The sequence below is a fragment of the Tamandua tetradactyla genome, chromosome 1, assembly GCF_023851605.1.
Source record: "Tamandua tetradactyla isolate mTamTet1 chromosome 1, mTamTet1.pri, whole genome shotgun sequence".
Taxonomy (NCBI): Eukaryota; Metazoa; Chordata; class Mammalia; order Pilosa; family Myrmecophagidae; genus Tamandua; species Tamandua tetradactyla.
Window position 1 is genome coordinate 59,873,368 of NC_135327.1, and position 27,856 is coordinate 59,901,223.

Consider the following 27,856-nt stretch of genomic DNA (forward strand, 5'->3'; position numbering starts at 1 on the left):
GACCCTGCCTCGCCCACGTCCCACGTCCCACGAGCAGCTCTCGGCTGCGGCCCCAGATGCCGCAGCTCCTTAGACCCCGGCGCGCCACCCTCCACCCAGCCGCGCGCTTCCCGGCGCCGCCAGTAGGGGCCGCCGCCGCTCCCCGATGACACAGCAACAATGGGGGCCGCTCTGCCCGCCCGGCGCGGCCGCGCTTCCTCCGGCGCCGGGGGCGGGATGCGCCGATGAACGGCCGCTTGCACCAATCGCTGGTGGGTCATGGCCAGGTGCTCCGCCGAGGACGCCCAATCGGCTGGCAGAGCGGCGTGTGGGCGGGGAGAACGGGCACTTCCGGCGGGGCCCCGCCGCCGCGGACGAGGAAGAGAGAAGCCGTCCCGCGCAGCTCGGCAGTCTCCGCGCAGGCTAGGTGCTACTGCCGGCCCGGGGCGGTGAGGGGTGGGGCAGCGGACGGGGTCTGCGCCGCCCGCTGGCTCCGTGGGAGGCCGTCCGTTGGCCCCCGAGTCCACCCGGGAAGGCCCGAGGCCGGCGTGCCCTGGGCTGGGGGCCCGAGCGGCAGGGCCGCCCCCTCCAAACCCACTCTTCCCCGGGGATTCCAGTTAGCGGCCCCGGGCCTTCAGTGGCCGGGCGTCCTGCTTGGCTTGGGGTGCGGAGGGTGGGCTCGCGGCGGGGAGCCCCTGCCTTCCGGACCGGGCTTGGCGGAGGCCGGCGGAGTGCCCTTCCCGGTGACCAGCAAGTCAGAGCCTGCCCTGACTTCCCAGAGTGGCCGGCTTCTCTTTTTTAAGGGGAAAGACGCCGTGGGGTTGCAGTTTAGCAGGCGCGTGTTAAGACAAATTAGTTGTTTGAACCCAAAGCCCCGCCTTGGATTTCATGTCTGTATTTTGGCCACCTCCGCTCGAGTTCTTAAAATTCTTGGGAGCTCAGGACACAAAACAAGACTTACTCAGTTCGAGGCTCAGAGCCATATGGACAGAGGTGGTATCCATGTTGCGCGTACAGAAGCTCAAGTCTGGCCCTCTTACTTGACTCAGTTGTACTCTTAGAGCTCCTGGCCCCTAACCCTGAGGAAGTTTTGCTTAGATCAGGCGGGGAGGCCAGCAGGGCAGCTGTCCTCGGGGGTCTTCACAGCCCCAGCACAGAAGTAGGGTGTTTCAGAGCTGGGCCAGCTGTGACGTTTGAGGAGGAAATGGAGAATTTTGGTGCTAACGAACACACAAGATGCCCCCTGGGTCTAAGTGCTGGTTTCTTTCTTTGCAGGATGACGACGTCTGGTGCCCTGTTTCCTAGCCTGGTGCCAGGCTCTCGTGGATCCTCCACCAAGTATTTGGTGGAGTTTCGGGCAGGAAAAATGTCACTAAAAGGAACTACCGTCACCCCGGATAAACGGAAAGGGCTTGTGTACATTCAGCAGACCGATGATTCCCTCATTCACTTCTGCTGGAAAGACAGGACATCAGGGAACGTGGAAGATGTAAGTAGCCGTAAGCTGACGCTTCATCCTAAGAAAGCCCAGTGAACTCTCCTCAGAACAGTAGTTTTCTAAAAGAAAGTGTTGCTGCCATCTCTACGTACTCTGAGCACAGCACTGGCTGTTTGACAGTTCAGAATGATTTTTGTGGCTTCGCAGTTGGTGGTGGTGGTATTGGGGTGGGGGTTGGTTTGACACCTCATGGGCCATTTGCTTTGTTTACGGCTCTTCCTTGTCTTGATTAAATGGACGTCTCCCTGCGCTGTAGGTCCCTGAAACTTTAATGTCAGGTGCCCGGGACTAGAGGAGCCACGTTACTGGCTTGACTTTTATTATTATCCTCAAGAAGGCTTTCTCCAGTAGCCACTTTATTTAGTGTTGCTCGTTCTTCAGACTAAATTGTTCCTTTTCCATTTGAGAGTGGGTTATTTTGAGAGCATGTGTCTGGGAGCAGTTGATCTAGTTGTGTATAAAACTAAATGATATGGATACCAGAAACATTTAAAAGTAGAATTCCTTAAGTTAAAAAAAAAGGGGGGGGGGTTGAAAAAGGGTAGTAACAATAGCATTGTCCTCACAGCATCTCTGTTAAAAACTTCAGGATCTGAAAACCCGCCTTCCCTAGTCCCCATTGCAGGCCCTGTGAGTGGCTGGACCCGCCCTCCTTCCCACCTTCCTCCTCGCTCTGCCCTTCCTGCTGCCTCTGACCTGGCTGACCCGCCCTGTGGGATCCGCTGGTGAGGGACTTGGGGGCTTCCTGCTCTCTGCCCCCACATCCACCAGCCCAGGGCCCAGCCTGTGTTGGAGCTGTTGAGGTGCAGGCATCGCCTGCTCACTGCTCTTCCCTCCTTGCTCCATAGGACCTGATCATCTTCCCCGATGACTGTGAGTTTAAGCGGGTTCCGCAGTGTCCTAGTGGGAGGGTCTATGTGCTGAAGTTTAAGGCAGGGTCCAAACGGCTCTTCTTTTGGATGCAGGTATGTGGAAAGTTTTTTCTCGTGTTTTGTCTCTTCTTGCTTTTGTACCCTGTATGGTAGAATCTGCTTTGACAGACCGGTTGGTGTGGACCAAATGAGCACAAATTTCAGTGTATTAACTTGCATCAAGAGTCGTGGAGGGGAATGTCCCATCCCAGGGCCTGGGGACTGGTGGCTGGGCCCTGCGGCACCCCCGATTTGCAGAGTTGGGTTTCCCAGCAGGCAGACATGAGTGATTTCAGCTAGGATGCACCTCTGGCATCTGGGGGGCACTTTGCCCTCCTTTCGTAACCCACTGCCCACCTCACAGGTTCCCGAAGACACCCCAGAGCAGAGAAGCAGAAGTCGACTGTGTCCCACTCCCCACTGCACTTAGAGAAGGGAGCACCATCTCCACACCCCTCTGAGCCTGCTTTCTCCCTGCGTGGGGTGTTTTGGAGGTGCTTGCGTGTCAGCACACAAAGGCGGCCTTGCTCCCCACAGCTGTAGAGAATTCCACTGAATACACCAGCATCAGTTCTACCCCTGACTGGTGGCCTTTGAGCTTGTTTCATTTCTTTTGCTGCCACAGGCCATGTTGCAAATATTCTTAAACACACGTTACTTCCTGTGTGTGAGCATAACCTGTGCGTTAATGTCTAGCAGTGGGCCTGCTTTATGCCCAGGGTGGATGTGTTTTTGTGGTTTTGGCTGGTGTGGCCACATCCCCTCCCCAGAGGCTGACCCAGCTGTCCTCCTCCCACAGCTGGGTAGTGCTGGGTCCCTTTCTTTGAGGGCCAGAGAAGAAATGGTTTCCTGTCTCATGCTTACTCTATCTGGTAGCATGGAAACAGCATGGATGCTGTGTCAATGAATGAGCGTAACCTGTTCTGATAAAACTTTACCTGTGAGAATAGGTGGGGCTGCGACTTGCCCACTGTGGTGTAAAATCTGCTCCACAGCTTTGTCCCCTGATGTTATGAGACTGTGTCACCTGCTATATGTCTTTTTACTCTTCCTGGCTTTACTCTTGTCTTAGGTCTTTCCTGCCCCAGTGCCCGGTCCATAGGGGCTGCTCAGGGACTCAGTCGATGAGGAAGTTGCCTGGAAGTGACCCCCACCCCTACCCTGGGACGCATTTGTCATGTTTGCCATGTGTGTTCTCACGGCACAACCCCGGGCCGACCTTGGGCCTGGATGTGCTGCAGTTTCACAAAGCTCAGTCTCGCCCTAGAGCACCCAGTGACCGTGGGACCCCATGGGCCTCCCTCTCACTTCACCCACCTGCCCACTGCCTGCGTCGGGTCTGGTCTCTCCACTGAGTGTTGTGTGGTTGTGGGCAGGTTACCTGATCTCTCTGAGCCTCAGACCTCTGGCTGCAAGCCAGCTCGAGGGGTGTTGTGGGGAGCAAGTTAGTGGCTGTGGGTGTGGCCTGCTCAGCTGCCCTCGTCGTCGTTTCCCACATAGGAGCCAAAAACTGACCAGGACGAAGAACACTGCCGGAAAGTGAACGAGTATCTCAACAACCCCCCAATGCCTGGGGCGCTGGGGGCGAGCGGGAGTGGAGGCCACGAGCTGTCTGCGCTCGGCGGTAATGACCTGGGCCCAGGATTTCATTTCACATGCCGGGTGGGACCTTGGTAGTGAGTGTGGGGCAGTTGGTCACAAACAGACGGCTTGCACAAGGAAAGCTCCTTCAGTTCCTGGGCCAGCTCTCGCCTCTCCAGTTTCCTCCACTTGCCTGATTCCTGGGGCTGCCAGGAGGGGGCTGGCCTTCGGAGCCCGTCCTGGGGCTCATCCTAGGTGCTCTGATGCCAGTGGCCGCGGTGGATGGTTTCAGCCCAGCCTGCGCACAGCTCCAGGTGCCCAGCCTGAGCCCCTTCTGTTTTCCAGGAGAGGGGGGTCTGCAGAGCCTGCTCGGGAACATGAGCCACAGCCAGCTCATGCAGCTCATCGGACCGGCCGGCCTGGGAGGCCTGGGTAACGCACCTGTCCTTCCACTCCGGGGACCCATGCTGGGGGCAGGGGTCTGTAGCAGGGGTTGTTTGTGCCTGAGGCCACGTTGCCTTTAAGCTTCCAGTCTGCTCTGAGGAATGTGGGTGAGGGAGGCCTCCTGGGGCCCAGCTGCCAAGGAGTGGGTCCTGAGGATTTGGCCCGGGGCTCCTTCCTAAGGCTCCTCCCTCACCACATCACACTAGGCGTGGGCAGGTGGGTTTACAAGATTGGGATTGAACATCACCTTTAGGACTGTCTGTTGTGGTGGAACTAAAATGATTTGACTTCATGGAACACTCTTCCAGGACACCACTAGTCCAAGCCATTTCTGTCCCCTTAGGAACTCTTCATTTTCATCTTCCCTTGCTTACTGGGTTTTATTGGGGAAGTTTCTGTTCTTTTGCACTGGGAAAAGTGACCCAGGCCTTTCACCATTGGACTGGGGCCAGGTGTCTTCCTGGCTCCTGAGCGTGTGTCTCCTTGCCCCTGGTAGGTGGGCTTGGGGCCTTGACTGGGCCGGGCCTGGCCAGCTTACTGGGGAGCGGGGGGCCTCCAGCCAGCAGCTCTTCATCCAGGTGAGCTCTTGGCACCCAACCCCCCCCAGGCACGCTTTGCAGTGTCGCGCTGCTCTGTGCTTCGACACCCAACCCGGGACAGGGGGACAGGCAATAGGAACTGTCGGGGTGGGGGTTGCTTGGGACCGTGGAGGGTTAATGCACTGTAGTTCCCTCCGCGCGAGTGTCAGCCTGGGCAGGTACATTGTACTCAGATGGCACTCTTGTCTGGCTGCATATCCTTCCAGCTCCCGGAGCCAGTCGGCTGCTGTCACCCCATCCTCTGCCACCTCTTCTGCCCGTGCCACCCCAGCCCCCTCTGCCCCGGCAGCTGCCTCCGCCACCAGCCCAAGCCCCGCCCCCAGTCCAGGTAATGGAACCAGTGCAGCCACGAGCCCAACCCAGCCCATTCAGCTGAGTGATCTCCAGAACATTCTAGCCACAATGAATGTGCCGGCAGGGGCAGGAGGCAGCCAGCAAGGTAAAGGAATGTGTTGTCTGCTCGAGGCAGATGGTTTACGTGCCTGGGGTGACCCCGGGCATGCTTTAGCCATGCCTGTTGTCCTGGGAGGGTATGATGGGGATGAGACCAGCCCTCGGGCCTGCCTGCCCCCACCCCCACCCCGCTGGCTGTGTGCCTCGGCTCCTCTATGCCTGGGCAGCGTCTGCAGCCTGGAGTCTTGTGATGTTTGCCAGCTGGGCGCCTGGCCAGGTGCTGACTGCATGTGCTTGCGTCTTAGTCGACCTGGCCAGTGTGCTGACGCCTGAGGTCATGGCCCCCATCCTTGCCAACGCCGATGTGCAGGAGCGCCTGCTGCCCTACCTGCCGTCTGGGGAGTCGCTGCCCCAGACTGCAGAGGAGATCCAGAACACGCTCACCTCGCCACAGTTCCAGCAGGTGGGCACTGTGGTGGGGGTGGAGTGCTGGCACTGCTGGGCCCTGCCTTGAGCTTGGTGTCCCCCCAGCCCTGGCACCTCCCGGCTGCTCATTCCTCTCCTTATAGGCCCTGGGCATGTTCAGTGCAGCTTTGGCCTCAGGCCAGCTGGGCCCCCTCATGTGCCAGTTTGGCCTACCCGCGGAGGCAGTGGAGGCCGCCAACAAGGGTGGTGAGTACCTGCTCCTCTGCTGAGGCCCTGGCTTGGGGGGGTGGGTGTGGGGACTGCGATTTCCTGTTCCCTCTGAGCAGCAATCCTGGGGGAGGGCATAGAAAAGCCTCGTGCTTTAAAATGTGTTTTAGATGTGGAAGCGTTTGCCAAAGCGATGCAGAACAGCGCCAAGTCGGAGCAGACCAAGGAGGACACAAAGGACAAGAAGGATGAGGAAGAAGACATGAGTTTAGATTAAGTTATTTGCGTCTCTTAAGGAGTTTGGCATTCTTAGTAATTGTGACTTCAGTAGCAGCATTTGTGGCTCGTGGTCCACCTTCACGCCTCTCTTTAAACTAATAAAGTCTTTTCTTTACCGGCCAACTCATGTTTGTGTGTGCCCTGCGGGCTCATGGCCATCCCCTTGGGCCTGGGGCTCTCCGGGCGCAACAGGGCTGGTAGCAGGAGGCTGCCTGGAACGGCCATGCTGCCCACGCCACTTCTCCACTTAAATTTAGGAGTTAACAGAAGTTATTTTTTAATTTTTCTTTTTAAGTGTTGACCAGTGATTTTTTACAGGTTTCATACTACTTTAAAAATCAGTAGAAGACAAAATTTGTAATCAAACTGAAAGATAAGAAATCTAAAAACCCTGTTTTACAGTATCTCACCCTTTCATTTAAACAATTGGACATAACTTAAACAATTTCCAGAAGTAAGATTTCATCACCCAGAGAAACTTGATAAATGTACAAGTCTCGTCTAGAAACGACAAGTGGGGAACGGGCAGGGTGTCGCCAGGCCATGCCTGGAGCAGTGACTTTAGCACTGGGTCCCATTCTACATGGGTGCCCACCTGGGCAGCATGCTGGGGAGCAGCCCATTCTCATTGCTGTTGCCTGTGGGGAGTTGGGGAGCTGAGCTGCTGTCCCAGGGAGGGGATGGGGACACTAGGTGACGGGGCAGCCACCAGCCCCCACTGCTCCCTGGACGCCTGCAGAGCGGGTCACGGGAACAGGGGATCCATTGGCCACCAGGTTCCGCATGCAGCCATGGTAGGCTGGGGCCCGTGGGGGTACCCAAGAAAGGGTTCCCACTGGAGCGTCCGTGGGCTCTGGGGGAGAACAGAAGATGAGAAAGGCTGGTGCTGAAACTACTCCCCCTCTCCCCTGCTGCTCCCTTAGGAAATGGGCTCAGGCCCAGGAGGGTGGGACAAGAGCCAGCTATGCCCAGGCCTGCCTCCTGTTGGGCATCTCCAGGGGGCACACTCACCAGGTAGGCCCCCGAGGTGCAGGGGTGCCAGGGTGGTGGCCAAGGCAGCATGTGCAGGGCCCATTGTGGAATTGCTCTGGGTGTCCACCTCCAGCCAGACTGTGCTCCCGCTTTTGATCACTGGGAAATGGGCACAGGCTTGGGCTAGCACCTGGCCCAGCACCCAGCCCAGCGCCTGCCCCAGCTCCTGCTTTGCTCTGGGTCTCCACCCAGCAGAGGGAGCCATACGTGGGGAAAGAGCAAGCTCACCTGCCAAGTGGTGCCACAGCCCGTCACACAGTACTGTGGGGCGTGTCACCCACGTGGAGAACTCACCAGCACCATCATCTGCCTGCAGCAGGATCTGGGGAGGGGGTGTCAGGAAGGTCCCACCACGTCACTGCTAGGAGGGTCCCATTTCCCCTCCCCATCCCGTGCTGTACCCCCATCCGGGCTCACCTGCGTTTCCACCAGCTGCACCCGCAGGTACGGGGGACCCTGGGCCCTGCCCAGGTGGAAGACCAGGCCCGTGGCCATCTGGGGCCTCAGCTCTAGCTCCAGGCTCATGTGTGGCCGTGTGGCCCCTGGGAGCTCTGCAGAGAGCGGACCTGAGTTGGGGAGGTCCTGGGGGCCCTCCCTTGGGGTGTGACTCCCCCTTGGGGCAGGGTAGGTAGGGGCAGGAAGGCAGTTTCACAGACCTAGAATGAGGGCTCCCCCGCTGCCTGCAAAGAACAGCCCGGCCTCCAGGGGCCCCAAGGAGCAAGGCGTGACCCCTGCCATCTGTGTGGGATCCCCCAGGGGCTGTCCGTCCAGCCTCAGTCTCTTCACACACCCGCTGAACCCTGAGCCAATGCTGGCCACCTGGGAGGGACATGGGCAGGAATCAGGCCCCAGAGAGCAGAAGGGGGTACCCAGGATGGGTGGCCAGGGTGGGGCAGTTCTCACCAAGAACTTAGGATTGTGGCCACTAGCCGGGAGGCCTCCAACAAAGAGGGTGTGGGGCCAAGGGCCCTCCTTTGTCTGATGGCGGTGGCTGGGCCATGTGCGGCTCCAGTGCCGGTTCCCATCTATCCTCAGCTGGATTCGACTCCTCTCCCACCGCACAGACACCTGGGGTGGGGATGGGGGAAGTGTGTCAGAGTAGGGGTACAGAGGGGACATGGTGGGGGCGTGGGCCTATGCTCAAGTCCTCACCGCTTGCCACCGGCCAGCCTGGGCTGGCTGGTGGCTCTGGACGCGGAGCTGGGGCCCTGGGCCTGTGGTCTGGGCAACAAAGCGCCATTGGCTCAGGAAGAGCAGCAAGGAGGGGCTGTGGGGCATTTTGGGGTCCGCAAGCATCAGGAGGCCATGGGGGCCGCGAGGCTGGACGAACATCGAGATGTGGAACCTGGAAGCCAAGTGGAGGTGCGTCAGCCCTGCAGCCCCTCTGTGGCCCACCTCCCTCCCCCAGTCCCAGCCCTTACCAGTCCTTCTTGGGGGCCGGAATGCGGGCAAATTCCAGGTGGCTGGACAGGGGACCCCCAAAGTGGTAGGCGTCTCGGATGGTCCTGAGATGTGGGGGCAATGTGCAGGTGGGGCCCTGGGCAGGCTGGCGGCTGCGGCGGGAGGCCTGCAGAGACCATCAGGGCTGTCGGGGGCTCCAAGGCCCCCTCCCCGCTCCTGCCCAGCACACCAGGGGTGTGGGAGGGCGTGTCCCACCTTCCGGGCTGTAACTGGCAGACTGCCTGGGCCCTGGGTGCGTGGGGTGGGGGCACAGCCTGTGCTCACGTTGATGCCACCCACACTCCGCTGCAGGTCGGCCACGTGCTGTGGTCCCCCTCTCCTGGGGAGGCAGATGATGGGTCAGTGGGTGGCCGGTGGCAATCGGGACCCTGCATCCAGCAACTTCTGCCCAACACCCTCCCCCCTCCCCCAGCTCACCGCTGTACAAAAACATTGCTGATGCAGCCGCTAAAGTTGCGGAAGGTGCCAGACTCAGGTAAGCCTCCCAGGAAGAGCTGTAGGGGGCCCCTGGGCCCAGGGTGCAGCCCCTGGTGGGGCATCATCTGCTGCAGCTGGTCATCCACGTAAAGCCAGACCCTGCAGAGAGGGCAGTGTCCCCCACCGGGCCGAACCTGACCCACTGCTCGGAGGAACCAAGGGCAAAGGGCAGGTCCCCTCTGGGCCCCCTCCTGGCTCCTGCTCTGCCACCTGCCCACCCCCGGATGGCCCTGAGAGGTCAGGAAGGCCTCACCCAGTGGCATTGCTGTAGAAGGTGACATAATGGGGGGCACCATCAGCGAAGCCCCCTTGAGATTTCACCTCTGTCCTCAGAAGCTGTAGTGTCACGTGGCCCTGTTGCAAGGACACCTGGCACAGCCCGTCCTGGGGACAACAACCGGGTCAGCAGCTAGGCCATGGGCCCAGACTTGCCCTCCAGCCCCCAGTGGCTCAAGGGACAGAGGTCAGACTCAGGGAGGCTGGCAGTGAGGCCCGGGGAACTGTGGGGTGGGCCGCACCGGGGAGGCTTGGTGGTAGAGTAGGCCGGTATCCTGGGTGCTGCGGAAGCCGAGGCCCGAGTATACGCTGCCGGTGAGGGGAGCCACGTCAGGCAGCTCCAGGGGCAGGAAGCCGTGGCCGTGGAAAGTCATGGTGCGTCCCACCTGCAGGGGTTGACCACTGAGTGCCCGCGTGCCTGGAGAGGGCCCGGCAGGCACGGAGCAGTGGGGGTCTCACCAGCAGGTCCGCCGTGCAGCCCGCACTGATGCCCGTCGTGTTGAGCCGCTTGAGGTCCACGTACTTGCCCAGGGCCTTGATGCCTTTGACACAGCCGCGGATAGAGCCCCCAGAGGGGAAGAGTCGCCGCAGGCTGGGGGTGGCAGGGGGAGGTTCAGGGTCGCTGTTGCGGCGCCCCCCCTCCCCTTCTCCCCTCCCCCACCACTCAGGCCCCGCTGGGTCTGGCCAAGCCCCAAGTCCCCCAGTGCCCACCTCTGGGGGAGCTGGCTAGGTGGTGCCCCCCCCAGGTAGTAGGCATCGGCGAGCTCCAGCGTGTTGTCCTGCTCTACGCTGAACACCGTGGTCCTCTCCACACGCACCAGCACGCGCTTCCGGCTCCCGTTGAGCAGGAACACCTGGATCTGGGGGCGCCAGATCGGGGGCAGGGCTCAGATGAGCAACAGGGAGCCCCCACCCATTCCCATCCAGCCGGGCCTTACCGCCTTGCTGGCCACAGTGAGGGGCGGGGGTGTCTGCAGCGGGCTCGCCTCCTTCAGGCCCTCGCCGAAGTCATAGAGGAGCACCAGGCTGCCCCCGCGCACCGCCAGGCACAGGAACTGGCCCTGTGGGTGAGGCGGTGTCAGCGTGGTCATGGGACAGGGGTCCCAGGGGGAGTGGGTGTGGCGCAGGGCCCTGCCTGGTGCTGCAGGAAGAAGATGAGGCCGCTAGAGGACACGAGCCGCAGCTCCTGCTCAAAGCGCTTGGTGTGGCTCATCTGACTCTCAAAGTTGATGCGGGCGAACCCAGAGCCATCCAGGTAGGAGCCGTCTGTGAGCCACGGGTCACCAGTGGACTTGGATCTGCAGACCCAAGGTCGCAGGGTCAGCAAGGGGTGGAAGGGTTAGGGCAGAAAGATCAGGGCAAGGGTGGGCTGCAGGCCCCACATACCGGGCGCAAGGCTTATCCACAGCCGTGTCAAGCTGGAAGGTCCTCTCAAAGTTGTACAGGCTGATCACCTCCTCGTTCAGAGTGTCCATTTCTATGCAGCCCATGTAGCCAGGGAAGCGGAGGGGCGCAGGGGGCTAGGAGCACAGAACACAACCGGGGAGCTCAGCTTAAGGCACCTTCCCACCTCAGGATAGACCAGATAAACCAAACAGGCAAATTCAGGTGGCAGCAGGGCAGACTGAGGCTAGACATGATGCAGGACTTCCCGGGACAAGCATGGAATGCGCTGGGTTTGCTTGGGGGCTGCCCCCAAAGCCCCTGCGTGGAGCTACTCAGTGGCTGCCCTGCTGGGGCTTGGGCTAGGCTCACCTTGAAGTGGCTGGGGTACCCGCCCACGTAGAAGACAAAGTTGTCGGGCTGCAGGCTGAGCAGCCCCTCGGGCCCAGGGGCCTCCGTATCACCCTTGATCTCATGCACCATCTGCTTCTCCACTGTGACAGACATGTGGCCAAACTGGAGGGTCCTGCAGAGGCAGGGCAGTACAGAGTGGGCTCCGGGGCTGTGTCCGCATGGTGGTGAGACCCGCGGATGGGGACAGGATAGGGTACATGGGGAGGGGAGCTGGGGGCACAGGTCCCAGCTGCAGTCCTCAGGAGGGGAGGCGAGCTGAGCGCAGGGCTCCCTCCTGGGACCCCCACCTGTCGATACTGACAGCTGCAAACTGCTCCCTGATGTCTTCGTCGATGCTGAGGGCTGTGGGGCCCGCCCCCCCGAGGCGGTATACCCAGTACACCCTCTGGTCGCGCAGGGCCACGCCCATGTAGTCTCCAGTAGCCTGCAGGTGGAAGAGCAGGGTGGAGGGGTCACTGCAGCCACCTGCGGGCGCTGCCCACCTGTCTGTCCGTTCCAGCCCAGTACCTGGCGGCTGCCCATGTACAGCACAAAGCGGTCCCTGGCAGACTGGCCGGGTGCGGGCTCTGGGGCCTGAATGTAGAATTTGAGGGCTGTGTAGGCAGCCAGGTCGGCGAGGTCGCGCGGAGCACGTAGCTGCACCCCGGAGCGCCCGTTGAACTTCATGGGTACCTTGACCTGCGTGGGGGCACATGGCCGTCAGCCCCCACCACCTGCTCTCCCAGACGCCCCGTTTTGCCCCGGGGTCCACGTGCCCACCTTATTAGCTGCACCCCGGGCTTGGGCGATGAGCTCTCGCACACGGCCAATGTTGGCAGACAGTGCCAGGCTGGCGTTGGCGGCTCCGCGGTTCTCCATGAGGCTCAGCTTGGCCAGCAGCTGTGGCAGTGTCTTTTCCAAGATGGACACTGTGGGGAGGGCCGGAAGGGGGCCCTGAGCAGCTCCCCTGCCCCCCAGCCTGCCGGGTCCCCATGAGGACCGTGGTGTCCGCCAGCCCGCACACCGGGTCCCCAAGCTGCCCACCTGAGCTGCCGGCGCTGCGTACCACCTCATCCAGGCCCTGGTGCTGCAGGCCACCGTACTGGCCCCGCCAGCGCTCCAGGTCGGGCTGCAGGTCCTCAAGCCGGGACTGCACACGCGCCACCGTGTCACGGGCTTCAGCGATCACCGTCTTGGCGTGGGCGATCCTCCTGCCTGTGTCATCTGCAGCAGGCAGTGGCAGATGGGTGGACGGGCAAGACCACTCGGGCAAAAACTGCCGAGCCCCTCAGCTAGGCCAGCCCCCAGGGTGCTGGGTCCCCCACGGCCCTGGCAAGGAATCCCTGCCTTCGAGGGGCCTGCAGTCACCCTCCCTTGACCTGGCCTAAGCCTGGGGGGCCCAGCACTTGATCAGACACCTGCTGTTTATGAGCCAGAAGACCCCTCGTGGCTCAGCCAGGCCGTAGCAGCCCCTGCTCGGAGCCCTGGCCCCCTCACCTCTGCCCTGCCCTGGTTAGTAAGGCTTTGTCCCACTCCCAGCTCGAACACCCCCTTCTCCAGAGCCCCCCCCGCCCTGCCCACCCAGCAACCCCATGGCCCTCCGTTTCGCCTCGCTCCAGGGCACTTCCTGACACCCTCACCCCCGCCTGTCACCGAGTGCTGGGGGACCCACCCGTTACCTGTGTCCATTGCCAGCATAGCATGCGCGGCCTGGATTTGGGCCTCCAGTTGGCCCTTCTTGGCACGGACATCATGGAGTTGGCTCCCGGCACCCTGCAGGGCGGTCCGTACTGTGCGAGGGGGAGGCAGTGTGAGCCACCCAGGTGCCCGTGCAAGCCCACAGACCAGGCCTTGGGTCCCCTACTCCATGCTGTCCTTCTGGGACCCCCCAGGGCCCCACCATCAGGACAGAGGGAGCAGGCCTTACGCAGATCGGGAAGCAGGGTCCACACGTAGGACTTCTGCCCCGAGGCCCTCGTGCTGCCGCTCCGCGCCTCACTGCACTGACCCCCAGGAACTGCCCGTAGGCTGAGGGCCCTGCAGAGCCTGGACCCCAGGACAGCACCCCGGGCACCTCTGACCAAGGTGGCACTCACTGCGTCCCAGTTTCTGTTGCTCCCCAAGCACGGCTCCCTCCAGGGTACTGCTGTTGGCCAGCAGCTCCCGGGCTCGGGCCATCAGGCCCTGCTGCACCACCGTCTGCAGGTACACAGGACATGCTCACCCCCGGCCAGAGCAGGACAGGGCAGGGGCCCCTGGTGTGGGCTGCAGGCAGGGTGGCAGCCTCACCTCCCATGTGTGGCTGGCCTGGTGCAGGGCCTGGCCCGCAGCCCCCTCAGCAGCCCGCACGGCTTGGAGGATGCTGGCGTAGGCCTCGGACGCCTGGATGGCCCTCTGGATGAAGTGGTCCTGGTTAACATCTCGGATGATGCTAGGGGGAGACAGACAGGGCGTCGGGGGCAGGGAGGTGGGGCAGATAGGGCGTCAGGGGGGCAGGAAGGTGGGACAGATGGCATCAGGGGTCAGGGAGTCGGGACAGATGGACAGATGGGTGGGGCGCACACCTCGGACCGGCCTGGGGATGCCCACCAGCCATGCACTCGGCACGAGCGCCTGCAGCTCTGCCCGGTCTTGCCTGAGCCTATCCCGACTTTCTGCCAGGGTGTAGCTGAGGGAGGACAGTGCCTTCCAGAAGGATGGCCTCTTCCTCTGCAGCCCTTCTGGACCCAGCTGCCCCTCTGAGGCCTGGCTGCGCCTGGTGGGATCCTCGCTGTGCCCCTGGGCTCCCCGGGAGGCCACACACCTGGACAGGTTGAGTGCCAGCTGGTCCAGCTGCTGCGCATGGGCCTCGGCGGCTTCCACCACGCCCAGCTGGTTGCTCGCCGGGGAGAAGGCCCGCATCTTCTCCAGCAGCGGGCTCCGGGCCCCATCCAGACGGGCAGCGAGGCGCTCGTGCTCCTGGGGGTGGGCTCAGTCAGGCTGGGTCCCCCACCCGGCCGCCTGCCGCCCACCAGCTCTGGGGCCCCGAGGCTGCATGCTGGGTGCCGAGTCCACAGACCCACCCGGCGGCGACCCCGGTGCGGGGAGCGGGGGCTGCACACACCTCCTGGGCCTGGTCCACGCCGTGCAGAAGCTCAGAGACGCGGGCTAGTGTGTCGCGGGCAGCCTGCAGAGCGGCCCTCAGGGTAGCGGTGTCCCTTGACAGCTCCCCCTTCCGTCTCTGGAGGTGGTATGATAAAGGATGATGGTGACAGGAGGAAAGAGGCAGGAGGGCTAAGGGGGGTAAGGGGGAAAGAGGACAGTGAATGGGAGAGGAGGATGGAGAGGGAGGGAGGAGAGAGTTGGGGGACGCAGAGGTAAAGAGTGGGGGAGAAAAGAGCTAGAGACAGTAAAGGGGGAAAAAGAGAAAGGAGGAAGAGTGAGGGGGATGAAGAATGGCGGGGAGAAGTCAGTGGGGGAAAGGAAAAGTAGAACCAATGGGAGAGAGAGATAAAGAGTCAGTGGAAAAGAGAATATGGGGGGAGAAAAAGGTTGGCAGGAGCAGTGGGGAAGAGACTCAGGTACAGAGAAAAGAGAATCAGTAGTGGGAGAAGAAGAGAGTCCTTTCTGAGGAGAGTCCTTGGTTAGGGGGAGAGCCGAATACAGGGAGAATCTATGGTGGGGGAGGGGATCCGTGGGTGGGGGAGGGGTGCCCATGTGGAGGAGGGGGGATCTGTGGGTGGGGGAGGGGTGCCCATGTGGAGGAGGGGGGATCTGTGGGTGGGGGAAGGGTGCCCATGTGGAGGGGCGGGATCCGTGGGTGGGGGAGGGGTGCCCATGTGGAGGAGGGGGGGTTCCATGGGTGGGGGAGGGACGCCCAAATGGGGGAGGCGCTGGCCGCACGCGCCCGCGACCAGCTGGCCCGGCACGAGGCTGGCCTCATGGACCTGCGCGAGGCCTTGAACCGCGCTGTGGGCAACCCCCCTTGCCCCGCCCCCGCCCCTCACCAGGGCCTCCTCCAGGCGCTCGAGGTTGCGGCTGTTGAGTCCCTCAGCCTCACGCGTGTTGCTCACAGCGCGATTCAAGGCCTCGCGCAGGTCCATGAGGCCAGCCTCGTGCCGGGCCAGCTGGTCGCGGGCGCGTGCGGCCAGCGCCTGGTTTCCTTCCCAGCGGCTGGTCAGCTGCTCCTGCACCCGGGCCAGCACTACCGTGCCCGGGACATAAGGACCAGTCACGCTGGCGGCCCTCGCCACCCCAGCAGCCCCCAAAGGCCCTGCTGGGTCCTGACCACCTCCCAGTGGCCGGCCCAGCAGCAGACCCCACTTACGCCTCTGGGCCTTGCCAAGCTCAGCCTCGGCCACCGCCCGCGGGGCGCCCAGGTCCCGGGCCCGCATTTCCCCCAGCAGCCGCTCCACCTGTGCCAGTGTCCAGTGCAGCTGCTGGCCCGATGGGGACGAGGCGTTGGCCGGCGACAGCGAGTCCACCTGGGACGCGAGCTCTGTGGGCGGACGGGGCTGTGGGCACCCAGGTTGCTGCCTGCCCACAGGTCCTCTGGGCCCCAAAGGCCACACCCCAGCCCCAGTGTCCTTGCTGCTACCTCCCTACTCGGGCCATCCCGACCCCCCGCCTGTAATCCCTGCAGTCACCAGGGGCACATCTCAGCAATACCCCCTGCCGCCTCCTGCCACTCTGCTGCTGGCTCTACTGCACTGCCACCCCCCATAGCCACAACGTCCAGACCTGCCCAGTGATTGGGGCCCCTCAAGCCCCTACCCCAGAAGCAGCCTCCTGGCCTCGGCCCTCAGTACCAGTCTCCCCCTTGCTCCCACCACACCCCCCCATAATGGGCCCTACCACTGAGGGCATGGTCCACGGCCTGGATGGCCTCCAACAGCTCCCGGGCCCGGCCCAGTGTGGCCTCGCTGCTGTCCACCAGCTGGCCAGCCTGCTCTCGGGCTGCCATGGCCTGTGGGAGCACAGCACACCCCATCAGCACCCAAAGGGGAACGAGGTGACGGGGGGGCGGCCTAGGAGCTGGGCCTATGTGCAGTCTTGGGACAGGTTGTAGAGACCCAGGACAAGGGGAGAGGTTGTGGGGGGACTCCTGGCAGCTGCAGGGTGGGCCCAGGGAGGGTCAGGAGTCCTGCCTGGCCTCCTAGCCGCTGTGTGTCCTGCTCGAGGCTTCCACCCTGTCGCTCCAGCATCTCCAGCTGCTGAGCTGTCTCGTGGTGGGGGCCCAGGGGGCGCCGCAGCTGGTTCTGGGAATGTGGGGAGAGAAGGCTGCAGCTGGCGGAAGCGGGGGTCTGGAGGGAGCAGAGAACGGAGGGTCCAGTGGGGGCAGGGTTGGGGTACGGGTGGCACCTGGAGGCTGGCAATGGAGGTGTTCAGCCTGTGCAGCTGGGCCCAGGCCCCGGAGCTGGTGTTGATGCCCTGCAGCTGCTGGTGGATGGTGGGGAGGAGGGTTCCAGCCCGTTCCAGGTCATCCAGGAGCAGGACTACACAGTGGTCACACACTACAGGCCACGGAGACATGGGTCAGTGTGGGTCGTGGGCTCACAGGGTCAGGGCGAGGGAATGGGGTCAGCCAGAGGACCAGGATTAGAATTAGGGTTAAGTTCAAGGAGTAAGAAAATGGGGTCAGGATTCAACTGTAAGGCCAGTGAGGGGTCAGGAGGTCGGCAGGAAGGAGGGCTGGGGTGGGGGCCCTGGAGCCCAGCTCAGGACGGGGGAGCGGGGCCAGCATTGGGATGCACCTTCACAGTGGACACTGCGGCCGCTGGGCCCGCCTGGCACGGGCACCTGGTGCTGGTGGCTGCAGGTGTCACAGCGCTCCCCGCCGAGGCCCGGGGGGCAGGTACACTGGCCCGTGTGAGGGTCACAGTGGCCCCCCTGGCACTGGCAGCCTGTGAGGAAAATGGGGGTAAGCACTGGCTGGCCAAGGGCTCCAGGGATCCCCACCCACAGTGACCCCTGCACTCACGCCTGCAGCCCTGCTCAGGGGATCCCCAGTGGCCAGGGGCACACTCGCGGCACTGGAGCCCCCCAGTGCCTGGCCGGCAGTGGCACTGCCCACTCTGAGGGTGGCACTCGGAGCCTTCAGCCGCTGGGCCACAGGTGCACGGGCGACAGCCCCCACAGGCCGCAAAGCCGAAGTGTCCGTCCTGTGGACACAGGGCAATGATCACAGCTGCCACCATCCCCAGCCCTGCCCTACCTCCAGGCCCACAGCCCCACCTGACAGCGATCGCAGCGCCTTCCAGCCACACCCTCCTTGCACAGGCAGCGTCCGCTGCGGGGGTCGCAGGCCTCCGTTCCACACGAGGAGCAGTCGCACCCTGTAGTGGGGGGTGTGACCGTGGCTCAGACCCCTTAATCCAAATTGCACCCCCAGCCCAGGAGCTGCCTGCCCGCTGGTCCCTCCCTCCTGCTGAGCCCTGACCCAGAGGGCCTGGGCCTCTTGGGACTCCCTCTGGCTGAGTCACTGCAGCGGCCCCCAGGGGGCCACCCCCACCTCAAGCCTCAAGGGGTCCCTTCTGCAGGGTCTGCTTCCAGTACCAGGGCCACCACTACCTTTTGCCTGCTACTCACAGGACAGGTTTGGGGGCCTGCCCAAGAGTATCTCACTCTCCCAGAGCCCCAGCACAGGGCACCCAGCACCCTGGGAGGCACCCAGCACTCTAGGGGGCACCCAGCACCCTGGGGACACCCAGAGCCCCTCATCGCTCCTTCCCGATACCCACGTGTGCAGTTGCCGGGCAGCAGCGCGTTGCCGTGGAAGCCTGGGGCGCAGCTCTCGCAGCGGGGCCCGGTGGTGTGGTGCAGGCAGCTGCGGCAGATCCCGGTCAGGGGGTCACAGTCGCTGAAGAGCAGGTTGGGGTCGCCATTGCCACTGCAGTCACAGGGCCGGCACGAGCTGCCCAGCACCATGGGATTCCCAAAGAAGCCGGGTGCACACCTGGGGGCGAGTGGCCAGCAGGCTCGTGTCTGTGGCACCTGCTCCACTCACTCACCCCGGGCCCATCAGCACTTGCCCCCTCGTTCCCCCCAGCTCACCGCTCACAGGCGACACCCGCATAGCCTGGCTTGCAGAGGCACTGGGTGCGGCCACCCCGCAGGACACAGCCCTTGGCAAAACTGCGGGGACAGATAGGGCTCTTAGCCAGGCGTGCCATGTCCCCTGCCTGCATCTCAGGAGGGTGACACTGAACCCCCCCGGCCCCCGTGTTGGTGGGTCCTGGACAGGGCAGTGGTTGGGGCCTGACCCCAGGGGCTAGCATGGCTTACTTGTTGGACGGTACAGCCAGGGGGCAGGGGCAGCTGACGCAGGGGGCAGTGGGGTCCCCTGAGCCACCGCTCACAAAGCCGTTGCGGCAGTGCTCGCAGTGCGCGCCCTCGGTGTTGTGCTGGCAGCCCTGGGCAGGGAGACAGGTTAGCCTCGAGGGGCCTGATCCCCTCCCCGCAGGAGCTCGCCAATTCCCACCAGACCCCGCCAGGGCCCTTCTCCTGGCACCTCTGTCTGCCCACCTGGAGCTACTGGGCTGCCCCTGGCATGGCTGTCATGCCCTCTGACAGTGCCCCTGCCCACCAGAGCCTACCACTCACCACACAGACTCCCGAGCCAGGGAGGCAGCGGTCCGAGTGGCCATGGCACTGGCAGGGGACGCAGCGCCCCAGAAAGAGGCCTTTGGTATCTCGGTAGTAGCCAGGGGCACATTCCTGGGGGGCATGGGAGTAGTGGGGGGCTGTGGTGAGCAGGGACCAGAAGCAGTAGGCCTGGAGCTGGGGTGGGCAAGCCGGCTCACAGGGGGGACCTGGGCTCCCCCCTCCACCAGCCAGGGGAGTGCAGGGATCAGGGTACCAACGGGGCCTGGGCTTGTTGGACCTGGGCCATGCAGGGGGCCCCCCCAGACAGGAGGCCACAGCCCCCTGAGCAGCCTCACTCTCTGGGGCCTGCCCTATCTGCTGCAAACAGCTCGTCCCGGTGGAGTTAAACAGGAGCTGCGCTCACAGGATGGGTGGACACACGGATGCATGGGTGGGTGCGTGGCTGATGGTGGGTGGCAGAGGCAGACGAGGGTTTGGGGGACCCATGGATGGACAGATGGACGTGGTGGAGCAGGTGATGACTGACAAATGAGGCGATGGGGAGCAGACCAAGTTGGAGGGGACTGCCAGTGGAGAGGGCAAGGAGGAGGCCAGGTAGGGGCAGAGCCAAGGGGCAGCCATGCGTGGGCACGTGGCCAGCACTGCCCTCACAGCTCACCTGGCACGAGTCTCCACGGTAGCTGGCAGGGCACATGCACAGCTCCACACTGCTGGCCGCGGGCCCCCTGCCCGCCTCACTGGCACCCTCCAGCACCACCCAGCGCAGGGAGACGGAGGAGGAGAGCTGTGAGAAGAGGGCGCGCAGCTGCAGCCGCTCCAGCCCAGCCAGCACCATCATGAGCTCCTCGCGGGACACTGCGTTGTGGGTCTCCAAGTGCCGGAAGTTGCCCTGCGGGGCAGGCAGGATGCCATGGGGCCACATCCAAAGGGGATGCACAGGGTGCCCAGAAACAGCCTCCCAGAATGCGGGGGACCCAGATCATGGGCAGGGGGCTCCTTAATATGGGGGGCTGGAAAAACTGGTTCTCCATGTGCAAGATGCATGCTAGGACCTTGCACAGCATGCAAAAACGAACTCCAATATGAGAATTTAAATAGACGGTATTTTAAGTTTTTAGAAGAAAACATAGGCAAGTGCTTTCTGACCTCAAAAGGACAAATACTTGCTTAAGCAAGACACAAAAGCACTAACTGCAAATAAAAAATGGATTGAATTGATTCTATTAAATATAAGATCTTTTGTTCATCAAAAGACATTGTAGAGAAAGACAGACAGGAGCTACAAACTAGGAGATGCTACTTGCTACTTCAAAGTCTGATGAAGGATAAATATCAAAGGCTAAGAAAGAATTCCTGTAAAGAAATAGGAAAAAGCCCATCAAGCCAAAAGGCATGAGCAGATACTTCATAGTAGAGGGAGCCGAAGCGACCTGAGCACATGGAGAGCCGCATGCTCTGCCACCATCAGGGAACTGCAAAGCAACAGGTGGATTTTCCAACAAGGACATTGAAAGGTCGTTCTTAGAAAAGATCCACAAAAGTGACAAGTCTTTAGCTAGACTGAGAGAGAAAAAAATGAGAGAAGGTTAAAAAAAAAAAAACCCACAAAAAATCAGAAATGAAAGTGAGGACGCTGCTACCAACCAATGTTACAGAAATACATATGATTATAAGAGAATACAATGAACAATAGGATGCCAACACAGGCATGTTAGGTAGCTGAGATGAAAGGAACAAACTCCTAGGAACACATGAACGATCTAAACTGACTAAAGAAGAAACAGAAAGCCTGAACAGACTTAGAATGAGACTGAATCGATAATAAAAAACCTTCCAATAAAGAAAAGTCCAGAATCAGACGGTCTGATTGGTGAAGTCTTCCAAACAGTTATAGAAAAATTAACACCAATCCTCAAACTCTTCCAAAAAAACAGAAGAGGAGGGAATACTTCCTCACTCGTCCTGCGAGGCCAGCATCACCCCATCATTGGAGACACAGACACCACAAGAAAAGAAAATCATAGGCCCACTTCCCTTTATGAATATAGATGTAAAAATCCTCAACACTATATTAGCAAACTGAATCCAACAACATAGTAAAAAGATCATATACAATGGGTGCACAGGAAGTTCGGTGGTAGCATTCTTGCCTGCCATGCAGGAGACCTGGGTTCGATTCCCAGCCCATGTACCCACGTCCCCCCACCCCACCCCCCAAAAAAGTAGTGAACAAAATTCCCTATGATATATATATTTTACATATCTTCTCTGACTGCACGTATGTATAGATATACAAATATAAGTGTAGGGAAACATATAAAAAGATTATACACCATGACTAAGTAGAATTTATCCTAAGAATGCGAGGGAAGCTCAACCTAAGAAAATCAACCAATATAGTTCATCACATTAATTAAGGGAAAAACTCAACATGGTCATTTCAATTAACCCAGGAAAACACCTGACAAAATCCAACACCTTTTCATGATAAAAATACTCAGAAAGTAGAGCTGTGTTCCAGTAGCCATGTTTCTTGAGGATGATTGAATAATGAGACAGCTGTAACAAGGTGACTGTGTGATTGCGAAAACCTTGTGTCTGATGCTCCTTCTATCTACTTTGTCAACAGACGAGTAGAACATATGGAATAAAAATAAATAATGGGGGGAACAAATGTTAAAATAGATTTAGTTTGAAATGCTAGTGATCAATGAAGGCAAGGGGTAAGGGGTATGATAGGTATAATCTTTTTGTTTGTTTGTTTTTTTCTTTCCTGTGTTTGTTTTATTTCTTTTTCTATTGTCTTTCTGTTTCTTTTTCTGAATTAATGTAAATGTTCTAAGAAATGATGAATATGCAACTAGGTAATGATATTGTGAATTACTGATTATGTATGTTTTATTTTGTTTCTTATTTTTTAATTAATAAATAAATTTAAAAAAATACTCAGAAAACTAGGAGTAGACGGGAATGTCGTCAACATAATAAAGGGCATTTATGAAAAACCCAGTTAACATCATATTTAAGACTGAGCACTTTCCCCTAAGACTGGGAATAAGACAAGGGTGCCCGACATCACCGTGGTTATTCAATATTGTACTGTAAGTACTAGCTGGAGCAATTAGGCAAGAAAAAGAAATAAAAGGCATCCAAACTGGAAAGGAAGAAGAAAAGCTAACTTTACTAACTCATGGTTCTACACAGATACAAAATCTAAAGCATCCATGTAACTACCAGAGCTAACACACAAGTCAGCCAAGTTGCAGGGTACAAGATCAATGTACAGAAACCAGTTATGTTTCCAGGCACCAGCAGGAAGCCATCCAAGAAGGGAATGAAGGAAACAACTGTGTTTACAGCAGCATCAAAAAAACAAACAACAACATAACTTTGAGATAAATTTAACAGAGGTGGTGAAAGAATTTTACACTGAAAACTGTAAAACGTTGCTAAAAGAAATGAAAGACCTAAAGAAATGGCAAGACATCTGTGTTTGTGGATGGGAAGACTTGCTATTTGAGGTCCTGGCATGGGGATAGACATAGTGACAGAGACCAAAGGGATAGAACTGAGGGTCCAGAAGTGAACCACATTTATGGCTGATGGATTTTGGGCAGGGGTGTCAGGCCATTCAATGGAGAGAAAATAATCCCTTCAACAAAAGGTCCTGGGACGGTTGGAAACCCACATGTGACAAGACAAAACTGGACTCCTACCTCACACCACATACAAAAATTAACTCAAAATGGATCAGTGACCTCCACTGAGCTGAAACAATAAAACTCTTAGAAGAAAACGTAGGGGTAAAATTTCATAACCTTGGGTTTGGCAACTGACTTTTAGACAAGATACCCAAAGCATGAGCATAAAAAAAGAAAAAATAAATGGAACTTCATCAAAATTTAAAACTTTTGTGCAAGGACATTATCAGGAAAGGGAACACAACCTACAGGAAGGAAGAAAACAGCTATAAACCATACATCTGCTACAGGTCTAACAGCCAAAATACATAAGGAACTCTTAGAATTCAATAACAAAAAGGCAAACAACTTGATTTGAAAATAGGCAAAGGATTTGAATAGACGCTTTTCCAAAGAACATATGCAAATGGCCAGCAAGAAACGTTGACTGTCAGGAGTCCTTAGGGAAACGCAAATGAAAACCACAGTGAGCTAGTCTTCACCCCCAGCCCCAGCCCAGGATGGCTCATTTTAAAAAAGAAAAAAGGGAAATAAGTGCTGGTAAGGGCATGGGGAAAGCGGGAGCCTGTGTGCCACTGGCAGGAATGTAAAATGCTACGAGCGCTCCGGCATGGTTTGGTGGCTCCTCAGTGAGTTACCACTGACTCAGTGAGCTACCAGATGACGTGGCAGTCCCGCGGTAGGTGTATTTCCAAGAGACTGGGAAACAGGGTCTCCAGAAATAATTTGTACCCGAATGTCCATAAAGCCGCACCATTCAAGAGCGAAGAGTGGAAGCAGCCTGTGTCCCATCAACAAGAAGAACGGATAAGCAAAATGGGGTGAATACATCTAAAGGAACAGCATGCAGCCATAACAAGGGGTGAGGTTCGGAGAGATGCTCGATGGGGGTGAATCCCAAAACACGATGACCAGTGAAAGCAGCCAGACACATAAGGCCGTGTATAGCATGATTCCATTTCCATGAAAAGTTCAGGTTGGATAAACCCAGACAGAACACAGGCTGCTGGTTGCCAGGAGCTGGGGAAGAGGAGCGACCACGTAATGGGTCTGGGGTCACCTTTTGCTGTGAGGAACATGTCTGGGAACTCGGTAGGGGTGGTGGTGGCAGCACAGTGTGGTGAATGTACTAGATGCCACGGGACCATCCGCTTACAGAGGGTAAGTCTAATGGTACAAGTATCTCACCTCAAGTCCCAAAGGAAGAATGGTGACACACAAACAAAAAGGAATGCCTTTCACGCTCCCTGGGGGATCAGCTGGGAAGAAGCCCCACTGTGGGGAGCGTGTGGAAGGGGACGAGGGCCCACAGACCCACCCGCGGCTCCTGGACTTGCTGCAGCCCCGGATCCCCCACCCTTCCCAGGACTGCTTGCCTCCACCAGCTGCAGCTGCCTGCGGTGAGCCTGGCCGGGCGCCGGGGACGCTGACTCCAGGAACGTGAGGCTCATCTGGTTGCCCTGGGAGGCACGGGGCAGGGTGAGGGGTGCACCCGGGCTGCCCGCCGCCTCCCCCAGCCTCCGGCTGCCCTCCCCACATCTACCAGCCGGTCCCCACCTGCAGCACCACGGCCGGCCGGCTCTCCGTGGGGATGAAGATGTCTCCGCGCTGGGTCTCAGAGTGGAGCTCGTAGCGGAGGATCCCCCCGTAGGATGACACCTGGAGGTGACAGCATGGGACGTGACCTCCGTGTTCCCAGACAGAGCCCAGCTGCGGTGGGCGTGGCGCCCACACTGCTGTATCCCCTCCCCTATGTCAGGCCTCCAGGGAGGCCCCGGATGCTGTTGTGGAGCCCTTGTCCAGCCACCGCCCCGGCCGCCCTCCCGAGGCCTCCCGCTGGCCTGATGCCCCTGCTCACCCGGTCTCCCAGGTAGGAGGGTGGGGCCTGCCACCACAGCTCAGGAGTGGCCTCGGCCAGATGCCGCAGGTCTGCGTGGAGCAGCTGCGCTTCCACCCGTAGCTCGTGGGGCACCACATGGCGGTCACTGCTCAGCAGCGTCCAGCCCTCCATGTCCACAAACTGCAGGCACGTGGGGGACAGGGCATCGGGGTGGGGCATATGGCAAGTGGCAAGTGTGCACGTGGGTGAGGTGTGCGGGTAAGGGCATGTGGAAGTAAGGCACGAGTGTGCGCATGAGCAGGGCACATGGCAAGTGTGTACACGGGGTGGGACACAGTGAGTGTACACATGGGGGTGAGGCACAGCGAGTGTGCACATAGCGGGTATGCAATGGGCAGGACATGTGGTGAGGGAACACAGGTTGGGCTCGCAGGTGAGTGTGCAAGCTCAGTGAGGTGCCATGCCTGTGCAGCGCCCACTCACCTCCTGGCGACGATAGGGTGCGCCTTGGCAGCGCTCTGTGGCCCCAAAGCAGAAGCAGCGGGTGCAGCCCTTTGGGTTAGCAGCTTCCAGGGAGAAGGTGCCCAGGCGGCACTGGGCGCAACGGGGGCCCTGCACGTTCTCCTGGGGTGGAGGACAGGAGGGTCAGGCTGGCCCAGCTGCAGGGCCACCTCCTCCTCAGCTCCCCAGCTCCCAGGCAGCCCCATCACCCTGGAAGGCCCCTGAGAGCACCCTGCAGCTGCCGGGGCGGGTCTGGGGGTGGAGTGGGGGGTGGGTCTGGGGGGGGCACATGGGGTTGGTCCAGGTGGGCTCCCCAGCCCTGGCATCTCGCCCAGCTCACCTTGCAGTAGCACTGGCCTGTGAGGGGGTCGCACACATCAGGTGTGGTCCCCGCCTCATGGCAGTCACAGGGGTGGCAGGCAGGGTAGTCGTGGAAGCCGGGAGCGCAGGTGTCACAGCGGCGCCCGGCCACATTGGGCCTGCACCTGCGGGGGGTCCCAGGCTGCTGAGCCTCCCCTCCCAGCTGTGCCCATCCAGGAATCACTGGGAACGGGAGGCTGTGCTCGCCCTAGGATGATTCCCTCCCCCCGAACTCACTTGCACTGGCCGCTGTCTGTGTCACAGTTGGGGTCGGCGAGCTCCTGGACGCCAGGCCTGGAGCAGTTGCACTCCTCGCAGCCTGCAAGTGGGTGGCACCCAAAGGTCTGGGGCTGGCAGATGCTGCAGTTGGGTGGGACGGTGCGCGGCGGGCACACACACTGGCCCGTGAGCTCATCGCAGAGGCGGGCGCCACAGTCACAGGCTGGGGGAAGGGACGGGGCTGGTTGACTCCCTCCACCTGTGCACCCCACCCTGCACATAAGCCCCTGTGCAGCCCTGGAGGCTGTGGCCCAGGACCCTCCCCGACCCAGCCCCAGGCCCTGTTTTGAGCAGCCCCTCTGACGTGGGGAAGCAGCCCAAGTACTCAGAGCATCTGCTCTGGACCAGACCCCGGCCAAGTGCCCAGGATCTTCTTGACGATGCCACAAGTTGGATGCCCTGTACCAGCCAATGAGCTGCTTGAGGCTCACAGGCAGGACTGGGCAGAGCTCATCTGTCAGGTCCCAGGATATTCTCCTGACCACTGCCCACTATTCCTGGTGGGCCTCCTCCACCAGGAAGTCCCCCAGTCTTTGGTGCCAACCTCCCACCAGCTGATGCCCCATGGACCGGGCTACTCACGCCTGCAGTGGGGAAAGCCCCAGTAGCCAGTGGCACAACGGGAGCAGTCACGGCCAATGACGTGGGCGTGGCAGGGGCACTGACCCCCGAAGGTCTCACATGTGGGCCCTGTGGCACCTACTTCGTGGCAGCCGCAAGGCAGGGCCCCGTTGTTATAGAAGAGAGAGAGGGAGGCAGCAGCGGCACGGCAGAACGGGGTGGCGCTGGTGGGGCTGCAGGAGGGGCAGGTGGTGAGGCTGGGTCCAGGCGCGCCCCCACCCCTGCCCCACCCCGAGCACTGCCCACCTGATGTGGTGGCCATGGGCTGCACAGAGGCTGATGAAGTCATACGACCTATCCAGGGGCTCCTCCCGCAGGTAACTAGAGGAGTAGATACTCTCGGGGACCACCAGCACGTATTCCTAGGGGAGCCAGCGTGTCACCTTCCCGTGGCCCAGAGGGCGGGAGACAGGGACAGTGGGGTGGGGGTGGTGGGGGAGAGTGGGCGCTGGGAGGGACGGGTGGCTGGGCTGACAGGTCCCGGAGACTCGCGTGGGGCCAGCCCAGCGACTGTGACAGTGGGTGGTGGCAGCAAACCCAACACTCGGGCCAGAGCTGAGGCTGGCGGCTGCTGCTCCCCGCTGGCTGCCAGGAAGCCGGGCTGACTTCGGGCCAGACAGAGCCTTGGCAGCACACAATGGGAAGTGCTGTTGCAGGTGCGTCCAGGCCCCTCTCTCTGTCTCCGAAGGCCCATCCCTCGGGAAGTCTGCGCTAGGTGGCCACAGGGCCCAGGGCTGGGGGGCCGCATGGCAGTGGACTGGGGGGCCCTGGGGACAGGTGCTGTGGCAGCGGATCAGGCCTGGGGTGATGATTGTGGCAGGGACAGGCCTGAGCATGTGACTCGCCCCTCCCACTGACTTCTTGGCAAAGCCCTGCAGGACCCCCAAGGGGACTGGCCACGTGGGCCCTGGGGCTCACCAGCCAGAGCCAGCGGCCCTCAGGCACACGCACGCTCACGGTGAGCTCGCTGTCGGTCACGTCCAGGACTGCTTGGCCCTCGCACACCACCAGGGCCCGGCAGCCGTAGCCGTGGGGGCAGAAGCTGGCGTTGGCATGGCCTGGGGGGTGGGGAGACCAGGTGAGCAGGACCCTGGGGGGGAGGCCTGCGGACAGAGCAGCGCCCACCCCGCCGAGGTGCGCGCAGGCTGCCCTGGGGGAGCCGGATGGGTGGCACCAGGGGCCACGCGGCAGGGAGCAGGCTGGGCATGTGCCCTGCCTCATACACAGTGACAGGACTCAGTAGGGTCCTGGAGCTCGGAGCGAACAGAGAAGCAGTGCTCCCATCCACAGGGATGGGGGTGCGGCCCCCACTGTGCGGCCTGGGGCGCTAGAGGGAACACCGCAGGTGGGACAGGGCTGCACAGGCTTGTTGGGGCCCCTCCTTGCCCGCCCCCCGCACTCACCATGCCAGACGCGCCCCCCGTGGATGAGCACCTCCACGGGGAAGGTGGGGTGGGCAGGCTGGAAACCGTGCAGCAGGAAGACGTAGCGGCCCAGCGAGGGCACGAGGGTGCTAAAGACCACGGCGCCCTGGGGGGGAGGCCCATGAGGGGTCAAGGCCCACCCCAAAACGCCCGCCACGGGAGACCCAGCACGCCCCAAAACGCCCGCCACGGGAGACCCAGCATGCC

General features: G+C 60.6%; 2 protein-coding genes across 4 annotated transcripts in view; one reads left to right on the forward strand and one right to left on the reverse strand.

Annotated features, from left to right (window-relative positions):
• The first annotated feature begins 271 nt into the window (after positions 1–271).
• On the forward strand, positions 272–6,440 carry ADRM1 (ADRM1 26S proteasome ubiquitin receptor). 3 transcript variants are annotated; one of them, XM_077117133.1, is made up of 10 exons: positions 272–406; positions 1,255–1,468; positions 2,326–2,442; positions 3,889–4,012; positions 4,315–4,401; positions 4,910–4,991; positions 5,219–5,451; positions 5,711–5,868; positions 5,975–6,077; positions 6,209–6,440. In XM_077117133.1, exons 2-10 carry the CDS (start codon positions 1,256–1,258, stop codon positions 6,313–6,315), a joined length of 1,224 nt encoding a protein of 407 aa, XP_076973248.1. In that variant the 5' UTR covers positions 272–406; position 1,255; the 3' UTR covers positions 6,316–6,440. The 3 variants fall into 3 exon arrangements, with proteins under 3 accessions (XP_076973248.1, XP_076973253.1, XP_076973263.1); XM_077117138.1 differs by lacking the exon at positions 272–406 and adding an exon at positions 504–814; XM_077117148.1 differs by lacking the exon at positions 272–406 and adding an exon at positions 868–972.
• Positions 6,141–27,856, reverse strand: part of LAMA5 (laminin subunit alpha 5) — a 51,582-nt gene continuing 29,866 nt past the window's right edge. The window contains exons 31-80 of the mRNA XM_077117160.1: positions 27,629–27,755; positions 27,144–27,283; positions 26,472–26,587; positions 26,187–26,398; positions 25,563–25,767; positions 25,306–25,450; positions 24,948–25,088; positions 24,483–24,644; positions 24,182–24,283; positions 24,001–24,084; positions 19,582–19,812; positions 18,921–19,034; positions 18,603–18,730; positions 18,372–18,452; positions 18,059–18,273; positions 17,553–17,653; positions 17,299–17,479; positions 17,072–17,221; positions 16,680–16,831; positions 16,466–16,576; positions 16,173–16,284; positions 15,646–15,816; positions 15,326–15,522; positions 14,443–14,559; positions 14,143–14,297; positions 13,629–13,770; positions 13,436–13,538; positions 13,019–13,129; positions 12,384–12,563; positions 12,120–12,268; positions 11,868–12,038; positions 11,648–11,784; positions 11,319–11,472; positions 10,950–11,083; positions 10,699–10,861; positions 10,502–10,624; positions 10,275–10,423; positions 10,023–10,155; positions 9,806–9,949; positions 9,541–9,671; positions 9,228–9,386; positions 9,006–9,129; positions 8,771–8,916; positions 8,502–8,694; positions 8,253–8,417; positions 8,006–8,168; positions 7,767–7,900; positions 7,578–7,671; positions 7,329–7,448; positions 6,141–7,170 (exon numbers count right to left, since the gene is read on the reverse strand). Coding sequence (XP_076973275.1) covers positions 7,007–7,170; positions 7,329–7,448; positions 7,578–7,671; positions 7,767–7,900; positions 8,006–8,168; positions 8,253–8,417; positions 8,502–8,694; positions 8,771–8,916; positions 9,006–9,129; positions 9,228–9,386; positions 9,541–9,671; positions 9,806–9,949; positions 10,023–10,155; positions 10,275–10,423; positions 10,502–10,624; positions 10,699–10,861; positions 10,950–11,083; positions 11,319–11,472; positions 11,648–11,784; positions 11,868–12,038; positions 12,120–12,268; positions 12,384–12,563; positions 13,019–13,129; positions 13,436–13,538; positions 13,629–13,770; positions 14,143–14,297; positions 14,443–14,559; positions 15,326–15,522; positions 15,646–15,816; positions 16,173–16,284; positions 16,466–16,576; positions 16,680–16,831; positions 17,072–17,221; positions 17,299–17,479; positions 17,553–17,653; positions 18,059–18,273; positions 18,372–18,452; positions 18,603–18,730; positions 18,921–19,034; positions 19,582–19,812; positions 24,001–24,084; positions 24,182–24,283; positions 24,483–24,644; positions 24,948–25,088; positions 25,306–25,450; positions 25,563–25,767; positions 26,187–26,398; positions 26,472–26,587; positions 27,144–27,283; positions 27,629–27,755 — 7,236 coding nt within the window. The 3' untranslated portion in view covers positions 6,141–7,006. The remainder of the gene's footprint in view (positions 7,171–7,328; positions 7,449–7,577; positions 7,672–7,766; positions 7,901–8,005; positions 8,169–8,252; positions 8,418–8,501; positions 8,695–8,770; positions 8,917–9,005; positions 9,130–9,227; positions 9,387–9,540; positions 9,672–9,805; positions 9,950–10,022; positions 10,156–10,274; positions 10,424–10,501; positions 10,625–10,698; positions 10,862–10,949; positions 11,084–11,318; positions 11,473–11,647; positions 11,785–11,867; positions 12,039–12,119; positions 12,269–12,383; positions 12,564–13,018; positions 13,130–13,435; positions 13,539–13,628; positions 13,771–14,142; positions 14,298–14,442; positions 14,560–15,325; positions 15,523–15,645; positions 15,817–16,172; positions 16,285–16,465; positions 16,577–16,679; positions 16,832–17,071; positions 17,222–17,298; positions 17,480–17,552; positions 17,654–18,058; positions 18,274–18,371; positions 18,453–18,602; positions 18,731–18,920; positions 19,035–19,581; positions 19,813–24,000; positions 24,085–24,181; positions 24,284–24,482; positions 24,645–24,947; positions 25,089–25,305; positions 25,451–25,562; positions 25,768–26,186; positions 26,399–26,471; positions 26,588–27,143; positions 27,284–27,628; positions 27,756–27,856) is intronic.

Excerpts from the sequence above, each read along its gene's own strand:
- ADRM1 (XM_077117133.1), top strand. The coding sequence starts at position 1,256 with ATGACGACGTCTGGTGCCCTGTTTCCTAGCCTGGTGCCAGGCTCTCGT. Across the intron at positions 4,402-4,909 it reads GGCCGGCCTGGGAGGCCTGG|GTGGGCTTGGGGCCTTGACT; the intron begins GTAACGCACCTG and ends TGCCCCTGGTAG. Across the intron at positions 5,869-5,974 it reads CCTCGCCACAGTTCCAGCAG|GCCCTGGGCATGTTCAGTGC; the intron begins GTGGGCACTGTG and ends CTCTCCTTATAG.